A 23,425-nucleotide genomic window follows, 5' to 3' on the forward strand; every position below is an offset into this window, starting at 1 on the left:
AAGTGTGTCTTACATTAGTAGAGAGTCAGGATTTTTATAATGCTCACATAATGAGTACATTAAAGGGAGAATATATGTGTAAGACAAATTGCCACATACATCATAAAACCAACGCTTGTTTTGGGATAATTTGACATTTCCGCTTCATAATCTTCATTTCTAAACTTCTCCGGTATTGAGGATGTTATCACCCTCCTATCAGCAGCGTTGAAAAACAAATGAAAGCATTAGGATAATATGAATACAAGTATGAAACATATATAAACACCAATCCTGTGTCAAATATTTCAATTTTCATATACTATCAAAAGAATATTCCTGAAGATAAAGAGGAAATAAGCTATTAAGTTTGAGGATTAATTAGGCAAATGATCATAATCTAAAATTTTATGTTTAAGTCCGTCGTGAAGTAACAATAGTTTAGACATATTTGCTTTTCCAGTAACATATAACTGAAGGCAACATGGTGTATAATATAAGTCTTAGTTAGGAGAGTTGGCGTACCTCTGTGTTTTCGATACATGGTGTAATATCCTCGAGAACTTCTTTGTAAACAATATTCTTTACAAAGGTTCTATCCGCCATTTCTTTATCAGCATTCATAATGATGAGTCCTTGTCTTGATGTCGCTCGAGATATAGCAACATAATACTGGCCATGACCGAAAACTTGGTTTGGAAGATACAGGCCGACGTGTTTGAGAGATTGTCCCTGGCTTTTATTGATTGTCATGACAAAACAGGGTGATACTGGTAGTTGTCTTCTGTTTAGTTTGAATGGCAATTTTGAATCGGTTGGGGACATAATAATCCGTGGTATTGTGATGTTCTGGCCTACATGTGTGCCTGAGATAATATCAGCCCTGATTGACCATTTGCCTAAACGGGTGATAAGCAATCTAGTTCCGTTGCACAAACCTTCTGTCTGGTTTAAGTTTCTGAGTAACATCACCGGAGTCCCTTCCTTCAGTTGTATGTCATGATTGGGAACACCGGGGAATTTCAAGCTGTGTAAAAATTCTGATGTACACAATTGGTCGTTATGTTCAGTTTTCATGCTTGCTTTGCATATGCTGTCCGAGCTCAGATATGTTCTGCTTTCTCCAGGAATTGTACTCATAATCATCTCATTCAACTCATGGACTGTTTCGTTTTTTGGTGTCAGTATTGCTCGTTCTGTCAAATATTCTGGATCATTATATTTCTGCAAAAGAGAGGGATAGATAGCTTGGATTATAGCTTTCATTGGATCTTCACATGGGTCTCCGCACAAATCTGGTGGTATTTTGACCAGTTCTCTGTCTATATCATCATAATTCGATCCATTTCCTATTTGTAACATCCAGTTGTCAAATGTCGCAATCTCTTCTTTATCAGCCTCGCTTATTTTTCCACTATGGAGCCTCATATTCTGATTCAGCTCGTATACTCTGAAGTGTGGCCATAGATAAGATGAAATTAGGGATGCATCAATAATTTCATCTTTTGTTCCTTTGGGAACTACGGGTAATATTTGACGAAAATCGCCCCCACATACTATTGTAAGCCCACCAAACGGCTTATCGGTGCTATGCTCAAATCTGGTTCTTAGGATATCCCTCAAGGACTTGTCCAGAGCTTCAAAACAAAATTTATTTGTCATCGGTGCTTCATCCCAGATGATTAAAGAGGTCTTGAGCAGTAGTTTAGCTAAAGGGCTTCCGTGGCGAATCTCACAAGTTGACTCTGCTGTGATGTCAAGTGGGATATGGAAACGTGAATGGGCTGTCCTTCCATTAGGCATCAACAATGCTGCTATACCTGCAGTTGCAACAGGCAATACAATTTGCGATCTTGATCTTAGGTTTGAAATAATTGTGTTCCATAAATAGGTCTTTCCAGTACCACCATGGCCGCTAATGAAAAATAATCTGCCTTCGTCATTCTCAACAGATTTTAATATTGCTTCATAAGCTACTTTTTGGCAAGTGTTCAGAGCAGCATACAGATTTTCATGTTGTACCTTTAGTTTTGCAGTGTCATAATCCAGCTCTTCATTCACCAACCTGTTGCTTGAATCACTTAGTAATGATGTGTTAGGTTGAGGCATTCCGTCTATGTCTCTTAAACTTTTTCCAGACTTCTGCATTAGAGTTTCTAGTTCGACCAATGTATATGCTTCTACCTGTTCTTCAGTCAGTTTGAGCTCTTTGTTGTTGAATCTTTTCCTGTGTAGTGACGTTATATCTTCTGACAATGCAATGAAGCAATTTTTCCAAAGATGTGATGCGTCTGAAACTTGACAGTGTATGAGGATGGTGACAAATAGATTGCGCAGTTCATTGCCAGTTGCCCAGCCTGCAGCTTCATTCAAGCAGTCAATCCATTCTTTGTCATCATCCAGGAGTCCCAAAGCATAACATGCAGCTTTATAAGTTTTATACGTTACCCCATTCACCGTCCTTATACATTCGAAGGAAGTGCTACCTTTGACAAAGTTGAGAAGCATGCGCATGTAAAACCTCTCTCCAGATGAAGGATGAGCAAAATAAATTCTGCCAACTGATATGCCTTTTTTTCTCCTTGTCCATATTTTTTCTTTGGCGTTCCAAACCCAACGTGTTGGAAAATCTGAATAAGTCAATTGACGCGCATCCTCGTGAATTTTGTTCGTTTCTAGCCATTCTGTGAACTTGGTTTTGTCTACTCCGGGTCTATTAAGGACATTGTCGACACACTTGTCTTCTTCGAATATTATTGTATGTTCACCAGGGAGGTGGAAAGGTAATCTTTCAACTGATGGATGTCTATGATTTATGTCAAACTGGAAGATTCTCCAGCAAGCTTCAGCGGCTGATATGTATCTACAATCAAGGTATGCTTTGATCTCATCTATTCGTTCAACTGTATCAATGGATTCAAATGTTGCATTTGCTCTATCTGGCCCTTTGTTGACGTACTTGAATAGATACTTTATGGACCTTGAATAATTGCAGACTTCAATATTGATATGTGCATCAAATTTGACAATTAAATTCCTGTTGTAAGGAACCACAAAGCGATTGTCTAAGATTTTACCATTTTTCTTGATATGAATACCGGTGTTCCGTCTCTTGTATATCGGGAATCCATCAGAATCAAATGTTGTCTTGTCATTGTATTTCTTTGGAAAGTGTTTTGTACACTTGCCGTTTGCCATACACGGGGAGTTTTTGTTGAGCTTGCCACATGGTCCATGAAGCATAAAGTTTTTCACTGCATTATACCCATCAGGATCAACATTGAAGTCCGGAATTTCAGCGCTTACAATTTCATCGATTCGTGATGCTGTAGGATTTTTCATTACCGGATCCAAGAAGAGTAGAATGTGTGCATGCGGTAAGCCTCTTTTCTGAAATTCAATTGTGTATAAACCTGTAATAACAATATATAATACAATAATTAGTAAACGTTAAATAGATTTAACTAAATAATTGAGTATTTCCCATTCTGATCATATTAACACAGGCATAACATAAATTGTTTACCCTTGTCCATGTTTTTCCATTGAATTGAAATATAACATAAGATCTATTGACATATTTAAAATTACCAGGCTTCAAAAGCCTTCTATATTGTTCCCAAACAGTTTTGTGGATTCACATGGCTGCAAATATGACCAGCAACAAAATTTTGTTTGTTAATATGTAAAAAGTTGAGCTTTTGAAAGAAACTATATTTTGTTAACAGTTGTGTAGTTTAGTAGTGTTAAGCCATTAATGACCCGCACTGATTTCAAGAAAACTCTTTATAGTTCCATGCAAGTCTTGTATTTTTTGTACACTTTCCTACTCATTTTTAAGTACTTATGATAAAGCGACAGTGATACTGATTGATCCTGAGCCGGAGCTGGTTGAGAATATGTAGTCTGCACAACAGGTTGTGCACCATAAGATGCAGCAAGAGCATTGCTATAGGCTGGATCTTCAGTCCCTTGATATGCTCATAAGCAACGGTTTTTAAGATTGCCTAGCATGTTATTATATATTCTGCGTTTGTTGGTCCCCAGGTTTTATGCTGATTAGATGATTATTTTTATTGGTTATTATTAACTCAAATTCCAACCTAAACTACACAATCAAAGTTGTAGTTTTATATAAGAGGGGCTAGAAACAGGTTTATGGTTTGTCTTGAAACATTAGTGCAGGTATTTAATTTATGAGAATGATTAAACCTGTGTAGAATCTGGTAATTATGGTTGTAGTGTGCAGAGTTGCTTTTTTTTTCTCCACGAAAGAGTTGTTTTTATTTAAGTGTATATATATATATATATATATATATATATATATATATATATATATATATATATATGGTTAGATATCCTTTTAGTTCTCTAGATATGAAATGTGTAGTTATTTTGATTCACAGGGCTGATTTGTCATAAAGATACAGGGAAAACATAAATTGGAAAAAAGAAAGTGCATTATTATAAGCTATAGTTATTGGTGGACAATTCTCTACGCCTCTATTTATATTATAAGCTTGTAATTACATAGATAGAGACGAAGCATGATTTATTTTCTTTTCACACAATATAGGTTACTCAACATAAAAGAGGTTGATGAATTGGATACACACAAAAACATTAAAGGCTACTACTGAAAGGAAAAGAACTTACTTGCAATTATTTTTCCAAATGGTTTTTCTTTCTTCAGATCTTGCATTAGTTGGAGTAGTTTTATGTGGAAAACCCGGCATATGATATCCAACCTATTTCTGTCATCTTTCTGCCCAATTAATTCCAGCATGTAATTTATTTCTGGCCACTTCGGGTTGCAGGTAAAAGTTATAAAAAGATCTGGATAACCCGCCCACTTGCAAATAGCCATTGCATCTTGATAATTTTGTACTCTGTATCTGGGGCCCCCGGTGTGTGATGAAGGCAGGATAATTGACTTCCCCACTCTTGAACAATTCGAATCACCTCTATGAACGGCATCCATTAGTCCTGAGTAGAGGTCTGACCTTAATTTATTTTGATTCAGTCGTATCCAGCGAAATCTCTCTTCTTCAATTGTCATGTAACAATCCACTATATATTGTTGCAGGAGTCTGCCGCTTCGAAGAAGAGTGTGACCCTCATTCAATCTTTGTTGTAATCTAAAGCAATAATACTGGCACATTGTTAAATTTTTTCCATCTCTTAAAGTTATTCCAAGTCTATATCCATCTTCACCATAGGGATGTATCAATGGATATGTCATGGCCATGTAGCTTGGATGTAAATCACTTATTTGTTCTGGACCGCGAGTTTTGTGGTGTACAATAACATCACGTTTATAGTTTTTCTTATCAATATCACCCACAATCAAGCCAGCTATCTCGGAACTTGTAGGCATGTCATATTGCCGACCATCTTGAGCTCTGTTGCCAGGAATTCGCAATTGAAAGGAAGTTTCTGGTCCATTTTTATATCTGTCTCGAGCCTTCCTGAAGGATTCAACCAAATGATTTTTTTCATCCAGCATTCTAGATATTTGAGAGACAATTTCTTCATCAATGTCTTCATTGGGACCATTCTTTTGCATTGTTGCTATTCTATTTCTAACTTCATTTTCAGTGTCGTAGATATAGAGCTGTGCATATTTTGGTCGTTGATCTTTTTCCGGGATTAATGAACCAATAAAATGAATATTTACACCACTTGCTCGAAACACAAACGGACCTCTCCTTCTATTTATAGCACTGTCGACTCGGACTCCCAAAGATGTCATTGCAAACATGCAGTTATAAGCCCTTATGTTTTCCATGAATTTGATTCCCTTCTTTCCAGATTCAGGTGATTGCAAGTACTTGAGTAATTCTGGTGGTTGCCTAAGTAATGGTATCTGCACACGTCCTTCCATGCAACAAAATGTAAACTTTGGTTGTAAATGAGTGCGTGTTTTTTCAATCCGTTCTTCATACCATAACATGGCACCACAATATGTGCATACATATGTAGGTGGTCCAAAGTTCCATGGCTTTTTGTAAACCCCTGTTGATTGATGGAATGAGAATATTATGAGTACATGTTAATTAAATTAGCCTACAAATTGAATTACAAAAAAACTTGTAGATACATCAGTATTTTTATATTACATTTAATAATATTGGGTACTATATGTGATATAGAATCAAGAGCATACATTCAATAACTATAATAAATGGCTGCAAAGACCGGTTAAAAAACTTGTTTAAACTGACCATTGAATCTATGTGCAGTCTCGGATGTATTTGCTTCCGGTAGTGTAGACTCCTGTTCCATTTGGGTAGAATTTTGTCCAATATTTTCTGCAATAAATTTAAAGAGGATACTTAATTAAATTAGCCTACAAATTGAATTACAAAAAAACTTGTAGATACATCAATATTTTTATATTACATTTAATAATATTGGGTACTATATGTGATACAGAAGCAAGAGCATACATTCAATAACTATAATAAATGGCCGCAAAGACCGGTTAAAAAACTTGTTTAAACTGACCATTGAATCTATGTGCAGTCTCGGATGTATCTGCTTCCGGTAGTGTAGACTCCAGTTCCATTTGGGTAGAATTTCGTCCAATATTTTCTGCAATAAATTTAAAGAGGATACTTAATTAAATTAGACTACAAATTGAATTACAAAAAAACTTGTAGATACATCAATATTTTTATATTACATTTAATAATATTGGGTACTATATGTGATACAGAAGCAAGAGCATACATTCAATAACTATAATAAATGGCCGCAAAGACCGGTTAAAAAACTTGTTTAAACTGACCATTGAATCTATGTGCAGTCCTGGATGTATCTGCTTCCAGTAGTGTAGATTCCAGTTCCATTTGGGTAGAATTTTGTCCAATATTTTCTGCAATAAATTTAAAGAGGATACTTAAATACACGTTCTAATCATGTATGTTTATATTCATTTATAGTTATTTTTGTGACTATTAGTTTCTAAAATTATACAAAGATATATTCACATATAAGCTTGCAACCGAAAAGAAATTTATAAATAATTATAATACCAACAGAACTTGTTTAAAACTGACCATTGAATCTATTTGCAGTCATAGATGGATTTGCTTCAGGCAGTATAGAATCCACTTCCATTGGGGTAGAATTTTGTCCAATATCATCTGTTAAAAATTTGAAGAGGATTGTTAAATACATGTCCTACTCCTGTATGCTGATATTTGTTTATAGTTATTTTTATTATACTATTATTTTCTAGAATTATTATTTAAAACTGACCATTGAATCTAGGGGCAGTCCTGGATGTATTTGCTTTCGGTAGTGTAGACTCCAGTTCCCTTTGGGTAGAATTTTGTCCAATATTTTCTGCAATAAATTTAAAGAGGATATTTTAATACACGTTCTAATCACGTATGTTTATATTCATTTATAGTTATTTTTATGACTATTAGTTTCTAAAATTATACAAAGATATGTTCACATATAAGCTTGCAACCGAAAAGAAATTTATAAATAACTACAATACCAACAGAACTTGTTTAAAACTGACCATTGAATCTATTTGCAGTCCTGGATGGATTTGCTTCAATCCGTATAGAATTCACTTCCATTGGGGTAGACTTTTGACTAATATCATCTGTTAAAAATTTGGAGAGGATAGTTAAATATATGTTCTGCTCATGTATGCTGATATTTATTTATAATTATTTTTATTACAATTATTTTCTAGAATTATACAATTTTTTATGTTAATATATAAGCTTGCAACTGAAAAGAAATTTATAGTTTGTTGACTTTACCATTTCTTTCAAATGATTCAGTAGGAGTCTGAAGAATCATTGCCCTCATTGTACGTGTGTAGTATTTGACAATTATATCCATGGAACTGATGCGTTGTTGCAGGTTATTTTTGAATCTATTCTGGATGAGTGAAATTTTCCGTCTAAATCGTGAATGCTTGCATATCTTCTTCTCTATGAGCGTTTTGTTATGATTGGCACGTGATGGATGCTTCTTAATCTGCATTTTAAGAATCCTTTCTTGGCGTGCTAAAGCTGAGATATGTCTTCGCAAATGTTGCGTTTGTGTGGAGATATCATATCCATCCATAGTTGAATGTAAAAATTCCGTATTCTGTAAAAAATAAGCTAAAAATATGGTCAGAAAAATTCTCTGCCATACTGTAACACTGATCATAACTGAGCAAGCAATATAATCGAATAACAGGAAGATCTATTGCAATTTCACAACACAACATGAATGACAACAGGGCACGATGGGCATGTCAAAATACAATATTTATTATGAGTACATGATGCAGCATTTAGTTTTTAAACCTTAAAAGTTCTGAATAATTAAAAACTGACACATGGCAGAGCCCTGTCTGAAGTGTTGTATTTGCTCAGTTTCTGCAGTTGTGAGCATCATTAGTAGAGGATCTTCTTTTCTTAATATGCCAGCATTGGTATGACAGATTAATCAGATACATCACTGACCAAGTAACGGACATTGGGGATTAAACTGTTGAATAAATTGTTAAAGAACATAATGTAAATAAAGCCTAATATAATATGTACATAAGATTCTATCTAGTTATTTTTATTTTAAACATCAGCTTTGAGATTGTGATACATAATTTAGAAGTCTAATAAGGTTGCTCACACTTTTACTGAACTCTCAGGGATTAAGTGAAGGAAGAACGGTTGTTGCAAGGCGCAAAGGCAAACTGGAAAGATTGATTAGGTGGGTCGGAAACTTTTCAACTCAGAAAAGCGTTTGTTGGTTACCTTATGAGATAAGGATGTCATCCATTTATACGGCTTGAGACTTCTGACCAGCTTTTGTGTACATTCATTATTTTGTAGACAAAGATTATATACAGGGATATGCTTATACAAAAAAATAAATGATCAATGCTTTAGATTTGAAGCTGTAAGTGGGTGTCTGGATAATAGGAGGCCGGGTTCCTTAGTCCCTTTCAGTTTTTAAATAGAGTGCTATTGTGTAAGTAGTTATTATCAATAGATAGCAGCTACATGGACCATAGTTCTATATGGTTTTACCTCTTTACGACATTCATCTCGGTCTTTAGTAAATATCTTTTCGAGGTTAATAAAAACTTGATTTTGCTGACTTACAGAATCACACAAATAGAGAGGCCTCTGGTATGGCCTGTGGTATCCCTGTTTTAGTGTTTGAATACATGTGTGCTAGAGTTATCGCAGGAACTAAACATATCATGTATTTCAGATAAATAACTCTCTTTTTAACAAATAATATCCTCACTTTGTTCCAAACTTCTGTTAAACTGTCTTGTAGAATCGATTCCCAGAGGCCGGAAATAATCAATATTAAGCTAACCTAGACATTAAGCTAACCTAGACAATTACACAAACAGCTTGCAGTAACCAACATTCAACAAACCTTTAAATTGATTGAGAAAAACATAGAGATTATTATGAGCAGAAAACTTACGGGTGTTTTATAATGTTGAGCAATCGGTGGCAGGTGATCTCCGGTGCCAAGTCAGAGCAAGTTATATCCATCTAGAAATTAGAAGTAGAGTAGGAACAGGTGGTGATTTTAGACTATGCTTGCTGCAAACTTAAGTCTCTTCAATCAATATTTTCTCACATAAAGATTATCTAAAATTCATATTCCAATAAAACTGACCAGGTGCATCACATACCAGTTGTTTCATCAAATAGCACTTGCCAATCGGCAGAATTGTATTACCTTTAGAATTCTGGAACCTGATTTTTTGAATTATAAATATATTTTCTCTCCGAAATTCAAGAAAAATCAGAAGACTGAATCGAGGAATTTTAGAGACGCCCGCATCCTCCTTTATATATATATATATTGATGATTGATGATTGATTATCTGTGCAGTAACAGCGACATGCAGTCTTAATTGTGATGGACAGAAATTAGGAAAGAAAACGAATGTAGGTACTATGTATTTAACTTTTCTCTGGAAAAATCGACTAGACATAGAGAATTGGTCAAATTTTCAGATATAAAACAATGCAAATATTTATAAGAAAACAGCTAGACGTGGATATCTATTTTACAATATTAATATACTTTGACTTACAGCATCTCAATTGTACTTGATTAATATATCTTTTGAAGGGATAAATATCAAGTTGGTGACTCGTTTCGTCCAAATGTATCAATTGAGTGACTGATTCCCAAATTGACTCAAATGAGACACTCATTAGAAAAATTTGTATAAAAAATATCACTTTATCGTTAGTCGAAATTTTGAAAATATTATATATTGAGTTCCATACATTTTTTATAAATGGTATTACATCCAAATAAAAGATTCTGAGTCCTACTATTTTTGCTAATATTTTTAGATTTTTAAAATTTTATCAACTATTTATTTTTAATTTTTTGATTGTTTTATTTGATTTAAATAAAAATAAATAGGAGATATATTTTTAAAAATCTAAAAATATTATCTAAAATACTAGAACTCGGAATCTTTCATTTAGATGTAATACCATTCATAAAAAATGTGCGAAACTCAATATATAATACTTTCAAAATTTCGACTAATGATAGAGTAATATTTTTGATACAAATTTTTCTAATGAGTGGCTCATTTGAGTAAATTTAGGAATCAGTCACTCAATTGATACATTTGGACGAAACGAGTCACCAAGTTGATATTTATCCCATCTTTAGAAACACTCGATAATTATACTTGTCCGAGAAATAAAGAAAAATATTTATTCACACCGGAGTTAATTAAATTAATTAGATGTAAGTGGACAATTTTACTAAAGATGGACAAATTTAACGCGGCAAACTTGATATATTCTATACATAAGGATTCTGAATAATTAGAATTTTACAAAATTTATACTTACAAATCATGTATATATTTTTAACTGAGGACAGAGGACCTCTTCCATCACTGATAAGTGATAACTCAAATAAAAAATACATGTTCGTCGCGGCCATATTTTATTCTTTCTTTTCCTTTTCAATTATCGACATTTCAAAATTCAATAAAATTAATATATTCGTGGTCTACATTGAATTTAACTCTATTTTAATATATTATGAAAAAACTAATTACATCTAAATTTTTTATAAAATATGTATTGGTCTCATCATTTTATCCATCTTTCTTTCTCTCCCCCTCTTTTTACACACTTTCCATAATTTCTATGAACAAATACCAAATAGCATGAAGTAACTCTTTGTGATTCTGCATTTCTTCTGCCACAGTATATAAAGCAACCAGCCATCTATATATTAATTTGTTACTGAGTTGTAAACTATCTTATTGGATTCTTTGAAGCATGTGAGAAGATTGAAGAATGTTTGGACCAACCTTGGTCCTTGTATATGTTGGGACTGGGAGAAAGCTGAGGAATTTGATGGCATACTGAAAAGGTTTGGGTTCTCCTGGGCTGGGCTGACAGTGGACCAACTGAGATAGAGACCAGTGATCAACAAAATGTGAACCAAATGGAAGATATACATATTACACAGTACAGACAGCATTTGGACTTCGGAGTGACTAGTGTCTAAAAATCAATTATTGCTGCTTCATAGCTGTAATATCAATACTTCATTTAGATTACAGATCTTCATGTTCTAGCCTGCCAAGATATTCAATCACATATCTACAGTTGTCCCCGTTACGGGAAATTTAAAACTGAAATAGGACAACGGTACTGAATAATATTCGAAACCAGTTGAGTACTTCGACTTCCTATCCGGAAATCTAGAATAGAACGTTTACCATTAACTTTAATGTTTCTTCCAAGTTTTTATACCAGTTGAGTATTTCGACTTCCTATCCGGAAATCTAGAATAGAACGTTTACCATTAACTTTAACGTTTCTTCTGAATATATTTCAAATTTTATCAATATAATAAATTTTATAATATAAAAATCAACTAATTCCGTTAAATCATTATACGTGGTTTATTTATTAAATATCAATTGGTTCCACCACTATCCTCATTTTTTTAAAATATTTTTATCATTATCTTACTTATTTTTTTTTAACCTTCATGTCCAACTCAAATATTAATATTTGGATAAAAAGGAGGGATTATAATTATTTCCGTAAGAAACTTATCTTATTCTCAAGAGTTTAGACGAACAAGTCATATAACATAAATACTAAGCTCGGTCATTCATTGGGCCTTTTTCGAAATGTCAAAAATCTATAAAATATTTATTTATTTAGTTTCTATAATAACATCTTTTACAAGCATTTTCCATGAATTAAATTTTAGTTTTCTTCTATGTGAACAGAGCTTTAGAAAATTCACTGCATAACGAGGGAAACAGATCACTGAGTTAGGTCTTTATTTTTAGAATCCTTTATGGCCCAGTCATTATACACTCGGTTATTATGGGCTTCGATATTGGATATAACGTTTCCTTTTACATTATTAAAAAAAAAAACGTTTCCTTTTACAGAATCTGGTTCCTATATTTCGTGTTCAATCTGGACTCGATGTTCGTATTTATATTCTCCCGAGTCTTTGTATAGCGAGAAAAAGCCCAAGGACGCAATTCATGAATCTTTTTCTATCTCTACTTTTCCAGAGATATTTTACATTGACGAATTGTATCGATTTTTTTTCTCCTTTACGGTTAAAAAACTTTTTGACACCGAAGAGAAATATAAAAAACCCCGGACGGACTCATAGTAACCAGATTTCTCTTATTTTTTTCCCTTGAATGCGAGAAACGTTAGTCATATTTATGCATAAATCTCCGTATCATTGTATTCGACATCAAAAGTTGCTAGAATGTTGTATGAGCTCAGGGTGCTCAGTTGCTACCAGATTTCTAGGTGCGGCACTTTCTTATGGTTATTAAATAATTTATTCAAAATGAAATTTATATAAGACTATAGTAGTAGTATAGTTTTTTTTATTTTATTTTGTTAAATCGGTGTCCGAGCCAGTTTGCGCGCACCTCGACTAATTCGATTAGGCTATTAGCACACTCATACCCCGAGCATGGTAGTCCACTTACTTCCGGAGTGTCCAGAGAATCAAACTCGTGACCTCAAAGAGGTCAGTCTTAAGCGTTACTGTCCAATCATCTGGGACACCACACGTGGTAGTAGCATAGTTGTCTAATAAATGGTTGTCGTTCCTAGCTTTGCATTTTGTGACAACTGCTTCTATTGTTGTCTGTTGATACATTTTGTAAGAGGCGAATAGATTTAATGGATACTTAACTACACAAGGCTATTTTATTTCACATTTTCGCGTGTATGATTTGCAATAAACAAGAATCAAAGAGCATCAGACAATAAAAAAGCTTTCATGGTAGAAGATTTTATATAGAATGCAGCTACACAAAAACCCTCACTCTCACTTTAAAATGCATATTTCTTCAATATTCAAGGGACGGGCTCTATAAAAGACATAGCCAACTGGTCGATAAGGTAAAAAAAGTCTACCCCAATTATGAGTACAAGGAAGATGGTTTCCCTGCAAAGATCATAACTTTAGGATTTAGAGAGTCCTAAACAACCTTGAAGGTCGTGGCGGTCAGGCGGATAAGGATTTGTGTTAGGATAACTCGTACTTACAGCACCGATCCGATATCCGCTCTCAAAGTTAAATTTTCGGTGTTAGGAAGTCCTGCATCATTATTTTCGGTAGTTAAATTTCTCAAAGTTGCTGGATATTTTCTCCGAGCGATTGATCCACCGACATACATTTTCATCACAAAATTGTGACAGCTTTAGTTTAGAGTATAAAAAAGAATAGAGGGAAACATGCTTTTGTTAAGATACGATTGTAAATGAGATGTAATTATCAGGGCCATGTATGCTTTTGTTTCAAGTTTGAAGTGGTGCATGGAAAAAATAAAGTAGTTGGGAGGGAGAATCAAAGTGGGGATGGAATGAATGGGCAAATCCAAAATAGTCGAAGAGAGTAGAAGCATCAAGCATGCATGTTTCCCCTTGACCCAACCACATTTGTTTGAGATGTCATTTCACTCCTGCATGCCCCTCTTTACTTTCCTTTTATGTCACCAACCTCATTCCCATGTTTTTCACCGATGTTATTCGGGATCCGCGATAAAATGTTTACATTTTCTTTAATTTTTAGTAATAAAGTCGCTTGAATTTTTAATGATTAATTATCAGAAGATATATAGATATACTGGGCATGTTAAGACACAAAGAATCCTGATCCTTTTTTGACAAAAAGTGAACTTTTATTTTTCATGATCTGATTGTAATGAAAAAACAAAAGCATTTTTTTAATAGTTTTCGAGACAGATGTAGAATTAATAATCTCTTCTTGAAAAATATATTTACTCGGTCTAGATTTTTCATAAGAAAACCAGTCACAGACAATGTTCTAAATATTTCAATTTATTTAAAATTCTAAATAATTTTCAAAAAATATTTTATCAATTTATTGATTACATTCTGATTTGATAAAAATTTCTTATAAAATTTCAACAAATCTTAAATCGATCAATTAATTAGTTCTGATTCTCAATTTTCATGATCACAATTTTAGACGTATATTTAGATGGTTTTTTATTATTCTTTCCTCAGTTTGATGATTTGATATATGATCTCACAATGGCATTTAAAGAAGAGTGAAGTAGAGAGTTTTTGGGATGAAAGATTGCATGATTGACAAGAGATGGAGGATGGAAGAGGGGAAAGGAAGGACAGTTGTTCACCTACTACAGTGTGGTGTCTGCTGCTGGACCCCTTGCAGTTGCAGAAGGTACTGGCAGGGCTAGCTAGCTATTTTCTCCTCGATACATCACTTGTACTACACACCAAGAGAGGAAAAAAAAGGAGAAAAACCCTCGAGGGACTTTTGCTTTTTATTTATTCTCAACTTTTTGAGTGGACTCTGCTACGAGATTGATTGGGGAGGATCAAAAAATCTCCCTCAATTTTATAATTTGGTTGACATGTCTCTTTCAACTCTCTCTCCCATTATATTTATACTCCCCCCCTCTTTATCCTTTTTTGGTCCACCACCCCCATTCCTCTCCCCCATTCATGTGTTGTTAATTTTAATTAGGCATGCCTGCCTGGCTTCTGTTCATAAGTCAAATCTTGTTCATAGGATCAAACCTGTGCCGATTAGCCTGGTTGGCTTCACTTGTTAAGCTGGTTTAGTTGGATATGGATGCAGTTTGACTAAGTTTAAAATTTAATTCATATATTTACGTAATTTAATATGATAAATTGAAAGTTTAAATTTCTTTTATATTTTTTTTTTAATTTATGACTTATAGATGGTTAAAAATATAGTAATAATAAAAATAAAACTGGTTAATGGATAAGTTAAGATTTATGGATATCAAAAAGATTTAAGTCAATAAAAAATAACTCAAGCTGACTTCTAACTTATTTCTGATCTTAAGTCAATTTATGAGTTACACAAAAATATATATATTTCATTTTAAAGTCGGAAACAATTTTCAGTAATGACATAAAGCCACCACAAACACAGGTTCCCCAAATCACGAGAGAGCGAGAATCAAATTTCGTTTTATTGAAGGTCAAAAAATCTCAATAATTATGGAATTTTGCCATTCATGGCGAATGTTCTTGATCAACGGTCGAGATATACGTAATGCTGGTTCCCGCGAATGAACCATGATGCGAGAATTTTGATTTGGACATCTTCGAAAATGCACGGGGTGTTACTGTGTTAGCAGTACTATTGACAACTCATATGAACCAACTCAATAAGTTGATGACTTTGTACAGTAATCCCTTTGCAAGTACAAGAACATAAGTGATTTGAACTAGTATGCTGTGGTTATCGGAAAAGTAAAACTTTTGACTTGGAAAAAATGAGAGGTAAAAAAGCTTTGATCAGGTTAGTGCTAAGAGCACACAGTAAACACAGAAGAATACTAAAATACTTTAAAAATTAGGTGAGACTAGTCCATTCATTCTGGTTCTAGTCCAGTTCCTGAACATTAATAATTGATTACTGGTGATGTCATGTTTGTCATTTGTACTATGAATTTTCACTCGTTTCGAACAGTATAAAAGCAAATCAGTGGTGGTGATGCCAAGAGCAAGGCCAATTCAAAATGCAAAATATTTATTGTTACTCCCTCAGTCCCCCTCAATTGTTTACATTGGAGGGGGACACGGAGACCAAGACAATGTATGAAAAATGAGTAAAGTTAGATGAAAAGTGGGTAAAGTGGTGGGACCCATCAATATTTAATAATAGATTTGAGATAGTGGAGGAAGATAGTGGGTGTAATAGTAGTTTTTATTGTTAAATATGAGATAGTGGGGAAAGATAGTGGGTGTAATGATTGAAAAAACTTACCATTTATAGTAACGTAAAGAAATGAGAGTGACATCCCAAAATAGTAACTGTAAAGAAATGAGAGGGACAGAGGGAGTATTGTTATAATTTAATATTAAAAAGTGTTTTTTACTCCTAAAATATAATTTCAATTCCAATACTAATGCATTTTGCATCCAAATAATTTTAAATTTAAGTAATTTTAATCCCTCTCTCGCAAACTTTATTTAAAGTTCACCACTATACATATCAATTATAGTTAGTTAATGATGTGACATGGATGCATAAATGCGTTTCAAATTTAGAATCAAGGATGAATATGCATATTTGTATTCAAATATAGAACCTTATTGGAGTTGAGATCTTTAGCATTTGATTTTAAAGTATAGAAATGTCACCATTTATAAACTCAATTCTAATGAAATGCTAAACTTGAATGTAAAATAACAATAAGTATATATGGTGGTATAATTACCGCATAAGCATGCAAGTGACAAATATATCAATAAAGTAAGTGACAAATATAATTGTGTACTTATTATGTAATTAGAATATGGCTTTTATCAGGATATGTTTGGTGCTATTTTGTATTTATCATTAGATCATAAATTTTATTTTAGCTCCAAAAATCATTATTTGTTTTCAAATTATAATAATAGCTACATCTATTATTACATCACCATTGGACTTACTCTAATAGGGTTATGGATAGGCACATTCATAATTGTAAAAATCAGAATCATAATTATAATTGACCTATTAATTTAAGATTTATATGAAATTTATTAATTTTATTTAAATAAATCAGAGATTTTTATTCCAATCAATGTAATTCAAAAATTGGTGAAATTTTTATAAGTATTAGTGGGGGATTTTTAGAACATCATGTAACATGAATATGTAAATATATAAACTGGAATTTCTATCAATTGATATTTTTAAAATGATAATATTTGTATACTAGTAGAAGTTTCTGTTTGGAGGGATGATCGATATTAACATATAATTACTTTTATTTAATAAATTTTTTCTGATGATAAATTTTTCCTGTACTAATGATACTACTTCTGTATATAATTTTTAATCTTTTAAGATACACGATCATGTCAAATAAATCTGCTGAACTTGACCCGTAAAAAACTCATAAGTTGTGTAGTCCAGAGTCCAGAAAATAACACCACAATCATTCTCCTCATCATATTTATTGTTATGGAAGGTGTCTGATCCCACCATCTTCAAACACACAGGGGGTAAAAGGACTGTCTTTCGCATTGAATACATTGGAATTAGAAACATGGGATTAACATATTAAAAACTCGATCTTAAACAACAATTTTGTCGAATTTTGACTAACACCAGTGAAACATGTTACAGGCTCAATGTCAGGTTGGACTTTTCCAGACAATAATTTAATTCTGGTTTAAACTTGAAAATTCATTAATATAATAATCCATCCGTATTGTTTATCTACACGGTTTACACGCATTTCACAAATTTTGAGACTCTCGTGAAGTATATATTTAATTTTTTTAAATAAAAATTTAAAGGTCAAATCTCTTTTAAGGATTTTTTAAAAAAAAAAAAATTATTTATGCATACTTCATACGAGTCTCAAAATGCATGTAAAAAGTTAACATAAATACCCTAATGGATGGGACAGAGGGAGTAACTGAACATATGCGATTTTTACGGTGTGATGGATGGACTATTTTTGCAGAAGATATCAAGTAAATATTTGAAAAATATATGTATATTTTCAAATTTTCTAAAAACATATTAATAACATGGGAAAATGATGAATTTTTTTAGGAAAATTCGTATTCCATGTTCCTTACTAGACAGTACTCCCTCCGTTCCATAATACTTTTTCTGTTTCCCTTTATTACGCTTGCCAACATACGTTTTTGATCGTTAATATCTCTAATTTCGTATTAATATTAAATATAAAAACTTCACCGTATTAAAGTATTCGTAAATACGAATCCAACAAGATAAATTATAAAATTTATCTCATATTATGAACAGTTCCAACACATCAAACAAGGGAAGTAAAAAGAAATTGAGAGAGTACCGATTACAGGAATAAATAAAAAAAATATAGTCGAGAGAGAAACATGATGTTATGGAGGAGGGCATGGGAGGGGTAAGAGCAAGTCCAATGCTAGATGCTATATATCTATTGCTATTGCTATAATATAGCACCAAAAAGTGTTTTTTGGTGCTAAAATAAAACTTGCACTCCAATGCTAAGTTCTATAACTAGTTTCAAATTTAACCAACTCCAATGCTAAAATAAAACTTACACTCCAATTTCTAGTTATTGATGATGTGGCAACATGGATGGATCAATCCTTGGTTTCAAATATAGAACCAAGGATGCATCTATGCATGGATACATCCAAATATAGCACCCCTTTGGAGTTGAGTTTTTTTACTTTTGATGCTATAATATAGCAATAGAACCAAGTATATATAGCATTGCATTGGAGTTGCTCTAAGGGAAGTGAATGGAGGAGCATTTGTTTTCACCGCAAAGAAAACAACATACACAACAAAAGACATGCAATAATACAGATGACACTAGGAGGGTGAGGAGGGTTTTGCATTGCATTGCATTGCAGTGGGTAATAAAGAGGGGGGGAGAAAAGAGATGTAACGTATCACTGACAAGAGAGTAAGCGTCCTGTCAACTTCACTGCTTTCGTCTCCTTCTACCGTGAATCCCGGACTACAGTCCCCCCCGCTCTCTCTTCCCTCATCCCTCACTTATCTCATCTTCTCTACATTTTTACTCCCTCCTCTCCTCTCTTTTTACATGCATCTTGTTTTTCTACTTACTACACCCTTGGAGCCTGTAGCATATTACTATTCTCTTTTGTTTCTTTCTCTCTAGACTTGTCACACATTCTCTCTCCCTCTCTCCCATCTCTCTCTCTATCTCTCCCATATCTCTCTCTATTTCTCCCTCTCTCTCCCATCTCTCTCTCGTTACAACCCTCCCTCCTCTACTATATTCTGTTATATATACTACACAACATCCTTACAAGATACTAGCTAGTCTACTTGTTGGAGTATTTAACAAACCTTGATGGCCTTTTGATGATGAACCCCTCCTCTCATCTCTGTGAGCTTCCTTCTTCTATCTTCCCTCTGAGTAAGTAACTTGCTTTGTTTGTTTGTTTGTTTCTTCTTGCTTCGACTACTGTTTATATAGAATTCCATTGACTCAGGCAATTTCCCAGGCTCTAGATTTCAGTTTTTCAACTTGGGTCACTATGTTTTTAACTGTGATGTTGATTTCTGGTTATATATTACTCTAACAAAATATGACAGTATCTTTTAAGGACCACGCTAGGTAGAATGTAGTGAATTAATGCTAAACGGTTAAGTACTCTTCTCTTCTGAGTTCTGAATTTATGTCCGTCTTTGTAGATGGTAATTTGATTTTTACCCTGTTTTTTCTACCATTAATATTTATCCAGTAACTATTATTATGTTGCTGAGATATGAATTTCCATCACATACTCTGTTCTAGTTTGATGTTTATTTATGTGTTTTATCACTGTTAATACACTGTCAAAATTAGAATCTTTAAGAATACGATCATTAGTCTTAGTAGCTTTAGAATCTAGTCCTAAATTTGTATTGTGGATATGTTATATTGTTATGTTTGGTTCATGTTATTCTGTTAGTCTTAGTAGCTTCAAAAATGATTAAAAGATGACCAAGGATAACAAGGTGTGTTATGAGACTTGGCTGAAAGTGTCCAGACTGGATACGTGGCGGAGTGTTGGACTCTGCAATATTTTGAAAATTTTATATATTTTTGGCCTAATATTAGTGTCAGAATATCCATACTCATGTCTGAGTGTTAGAGTGTTCGACACGAGACCTCGAGTCGAGGTAAAATGATGAGTCAGGGTAACATTAGCTAACAAGGACCCTGTTATTTAGATTATCGTTGGTTTATACTAAGCATCCATTCACTATTCTGAATTTACTTTCTTTGTATATGATATTTTGATATATATGTTGTTACATGTGTTATGTGACTAAAATTTTGATAGAAAATTTGATATTACTATTTCTCTTGCTGCTCATGTTTGCATATGTATGACATACTCTGCTGCATATACATTGATTATTAACCAAATCACAAGACCAAATGCATATGATGCAGATTTGGACTAGAATTACCAAATTTGCAGATGAATAAACTTCTCTCTCAATGTGTGTTTCCAGTGTCCATTAAATATTTCTGGATATAATTTTTGCTAAATTGCTTTCAGAAATCATAGGCATACAGTTGTTAGTTTCCTAAATATATCTGTTCTGGATGGCGAACTGGCAGTATAAAAGTTTCCAGTTAAAACTTTTATATCTGCATATCTTGATAGCAATTTGAACCAGAAACTTTTGATATATATCTCCTTTTCACCCTTCCACCCCCCTCCCAATTGCAGATACACTATGAGGAGTTTCAGGCAATGGGTTGTCATATTTGCATCAGGAAATGAAGGAGAGACAGCGTTGGCGTGCTGAGGAGGATACATTGTTACTTGCATACGTTAGACAATATGGCCCTAGAGAGTGGCACCTTGTGTCACAGCGCATGAACACACCCCTTGATAGAGACGCAAAGTCTTGCCTTGAGCGGTGGAAGAACTATCTCAAACCTGGTATTAAAAAGGGATCACTTAGTGAAGAGGAACAACGCCTTGTCATTCGCCTTCAGGCTAAACACGGTAACAAATGGAAGAAAATTGCGGCTGAAGTCCCTGGTAGAACAGCCAAGAGATTAGGTAAATGGTGGGAAGTGTATAAGGAGAAACAACAACGAGAACAGAAGGAAACTAACAAGATTATAGACCCTGCAGAGGATAACAAATACGATCAGATTCTTGAAACATTTGCAGAGAAACTAGTTAAAGAGCGTCCACCTCAATCTGTATTTATGACTACTTCAAATGGGGGATTTCTTCACTCAGATTCATCGGCGGCTCCTCAAAATTCATTGCCTTCATGGCTTTCAAATACAAGCGCCCCTTGTAATGTCAGGCCAGCATCTCCTTCAGTGACATTAACTCTATCTCCATCAACAGCGCCACTTCCATCTTCAGTCTCATGGCTACAGCCCGAAAGGGGACATGAGAATATGCCTATGATGTTTGGCAATTTGCCATCTCAAGGAGTGCCTCCTCCTCCACGTGGAGATAATAGGCTGGTGTCTGACCTTCTGGAATGTTGCAGAGAATTGGATGAAGGGCACCGTGCTTGGGCAGCTCACAAGAAGGAAGCAGCTTGGAGGCTGAAGAGGGTGGAGCTGCAACTGGAATCAGAGAAGACGTGTAGGAGGAAGGAGAAAATGGATGAGATTGAAGCAAAGGTAAAAGCTCTAAGAGAAGAGCAGAAAGTCACTTTGGATAGAATTGAAGCTGAATACAAGGAACAATTAGCTGGATTGAGAAGAGATGCTGAAGCTAAAGAACAAAAATTAGCTGATCAGTGGGCTGCAAAGCACTCGCGTCTTACCAAGTTTCTTGAGCAGATGGGAGGACACCGATCTTGCTGAGCTTCAATGCCGGTAACCCACACTAGATGATGTCGAAACAGTGTTGATATCGTCATAACCTGAGCCGGATGACACTCCAGCAACCAGCATTTGCTGATTTCCATTGACAGACACCAGTAAGCTATTACATGCAAAGATTGTGGCCTTGTCATTAGAAGTTTTAATAGCTCCATGTTATGTATGGTTCTGTATGAATAATATGAAAATTTGGCTTATCGTTAATTACATGGCACCTGCACATTCTTGATCCACAACATAGCTTCTAATGTTATAAAGTGCAAGCAAACGATTACCAGGAGCACAAAGTTGAGGCAAACTATTACTAGTAGTACGATCGCCTTTAACTTTTGGTGGGCTTCAGGGCCAAGTGGCTTCAGGGCCAAGTTTATATATACGATATTTTTCACTGGGTGAGGTATATTCGGTTAGGGCTTATCGTTCGTATATTTCTAAGACCGAATATTAAAATTTGTAAATTTTTGAATGAGTCGGTTCAACACCGACGAATAAATAATCTAATGACACGAAAATAGATTTTATAAATAAATATATCTCTTAAGCACTCATTAGTTCACTATATTTGTACTAATTTTTCAATTTTATATTTATAATCATATCTATATTCGAAATTTTTGTTACGATATCATATATTTTTATAAATTAAACCAAAATATTTAATGTGGCTAGTCGTGACTCGTTGAGGGACAAAAGTACATGTGACTTGCAGTTTTGAACATGTTTCTTAACAATATCCTCTATTTTGATCGAATATTTGGTTACAAATTCTATATGACAAAACAATCGATCTTGCACATGTTTCTTATACACCATCGACTAGTTCGATAGGGAATTCCATTACAATAATTTCTACTCTTTCAATTATACAATAATACATTAGATCCTGCACATTTGATGAATACATTGTAAAGGACAACTCTTCTGTCAAACATGCTACCCTAATTTGGTAGACTTTGTCGTCATTATAAATTTTTTTATCAGTAATTTAAACCAGAAAGTCTTGATATTTGTCTCCTTTTCCTCTACATATTAATTATAATTTTTATTTATAATATAAATTATTAAACTTTAGCTAACAGTTTTAGATTAAGGAAGATGCTCCAGCTCTATCTTTGAAGTTGTTTAGAGCATATGATGGGGCGGTTTCGCTGCGTTTAAAATAAGTGTTTCTTTTTTAAAATAAATAAGTGAAGTAGAGGTGAGAAGCAAGTTAAGACTTATAAGTGATTAAAGTGTTTGAGAAATAAATAGAAGTCGTGAAACAAAAACTAACATTCCTAGCTTTTTATAAGTGTTTTTTAACTTTTTATACAAACGGTACAAATAAGTGCTTATAACTTATAAGTCCAGAAGCGGGGCTTAAAACCCCAGCCAAACACCCCGTATTTATCTTGATCATGACTTTTTTTCAAAATCATCTTGATCATGACCTGTTTGCAAAAATATTCAACAGCGCAGCTGAACACCCAACCGAACTAATTATATTGGGCTTTAGAAATCAGTATGTTGAAGTTGGGCCAGTTACGCTAAACAGTACTCCAGAAGAGTCGGTTAAAACAGGCTGGT

The 23,425-nt window shown here is 33.9% G+C and overlaps 2 protein-coding genes across 3 annotated transcripts; one reads left to right on the top strand and one right to left on the bottom strand.

Annotated features, from left to right (window-relative positions):
* Positions 1-1,178: 1,178 nt before the first annotated feature.
* On the bottom strand, positions 1,179-9,669 carry LOC108217509 (uncharacterized). Its single transcript, XM_064089755.1, has 11 exons — positions 9,439-9,669; positions 7,764-8,097; positions 7,514-7,600; positions 7,243-7,329; positions 7,041-7,127; positions 6,770-6,856; positions 6,487-6,573; positions 6,204-6,290; positions 4,636-5,994; positions 1,291-3,392; positions 1,179-1,187 (listed from the first exon to the last, which is right to left on the bottom strand). The coding sequence occupies exons 2-11, from the start codon at positions 8,071-8,073 to the stop codon at positions 1,179-1,181; spliced, it is 4,302 nt and encodes a 1,433-aa protein (XP_063945825.1). The 5' UTR covers positions 8,074-8,097; positions 9,439-9,669.
* Positions 9,670-19,133: 9,464 nt separating this feature from the next.
* LOC108210642 (transcription factor AS1) lies at positions 19,134-22,073 on the top strand. 2 transcript variants are annotated; one of them, XM_017382017.2, is made up of 2 exons: positions 19,134-19,423; positions 20,733-22,073. In XM_017382017.2, exon 2 carries the CDS (start codon positions 20,783-20,785, stop codon positions 21,839-21,841), a length of 1,059 nt encoding a protein of 352 aa, XP_017237506.1. In that variant the 5' UTR covers positions 19,134-19,423; positions 20,733-20,782; the 3' UTR covers positions 21,842-22,073. The 2 variants fall into 2 exon arrangements, with proteins under 2 accessions (XP_017237506.1, XP_017237507.1); XM_017382018.2 differs by having other exon boundaries at positions 19,263-19,393.
* Positions 22,074-23,425: the final 1,352 nt, after the last annotated feature.

Source organism: Daucus carota, chromosome 3 (assembly GCF_001625215.2).
Source record: "Daucus carota subsp. sativus chromosome 3, DH1 v3.0, whole genome shotgun sequence".
NCBI lineage: Eukaryota > Viridiplantae > Streptophyta > Magnoliopsida > Apiales > Apiaceae > Daucus > Daucus carota.

Excerpts from the sequence above, each read along its gene's own strand:
- LOC108217509 (XM_064089755.1), bottom strand. The coding sequence starts at position 8,073 with ATGGATGGATATGATATCTCCACACAAACGCAACATTTGCGAAGACAT. Across the intron at positions 6,857-7,040 it reads GACTGCAAATAGATTCAATG|AAAATATTGGACAAAATTCT; the intron begins GTCAGTTTTAAA and ends AATTTATTGCAG. Across the intron at positions 3,393-4,635 it reads ATTTGGAAAAATAATTGCAA|GTTTATACACAATTGAATTT; the intron begins GTAAGTTCTTTT and ends TTGTTATTACAG.
- LOC108210642 (XM_017382017.2), top strand. The coding sequence starts at position 20,783 with ATGAAGGAGAGACAGCGTTGGCGTGCTGAGGAGGATACATTGTTACTT.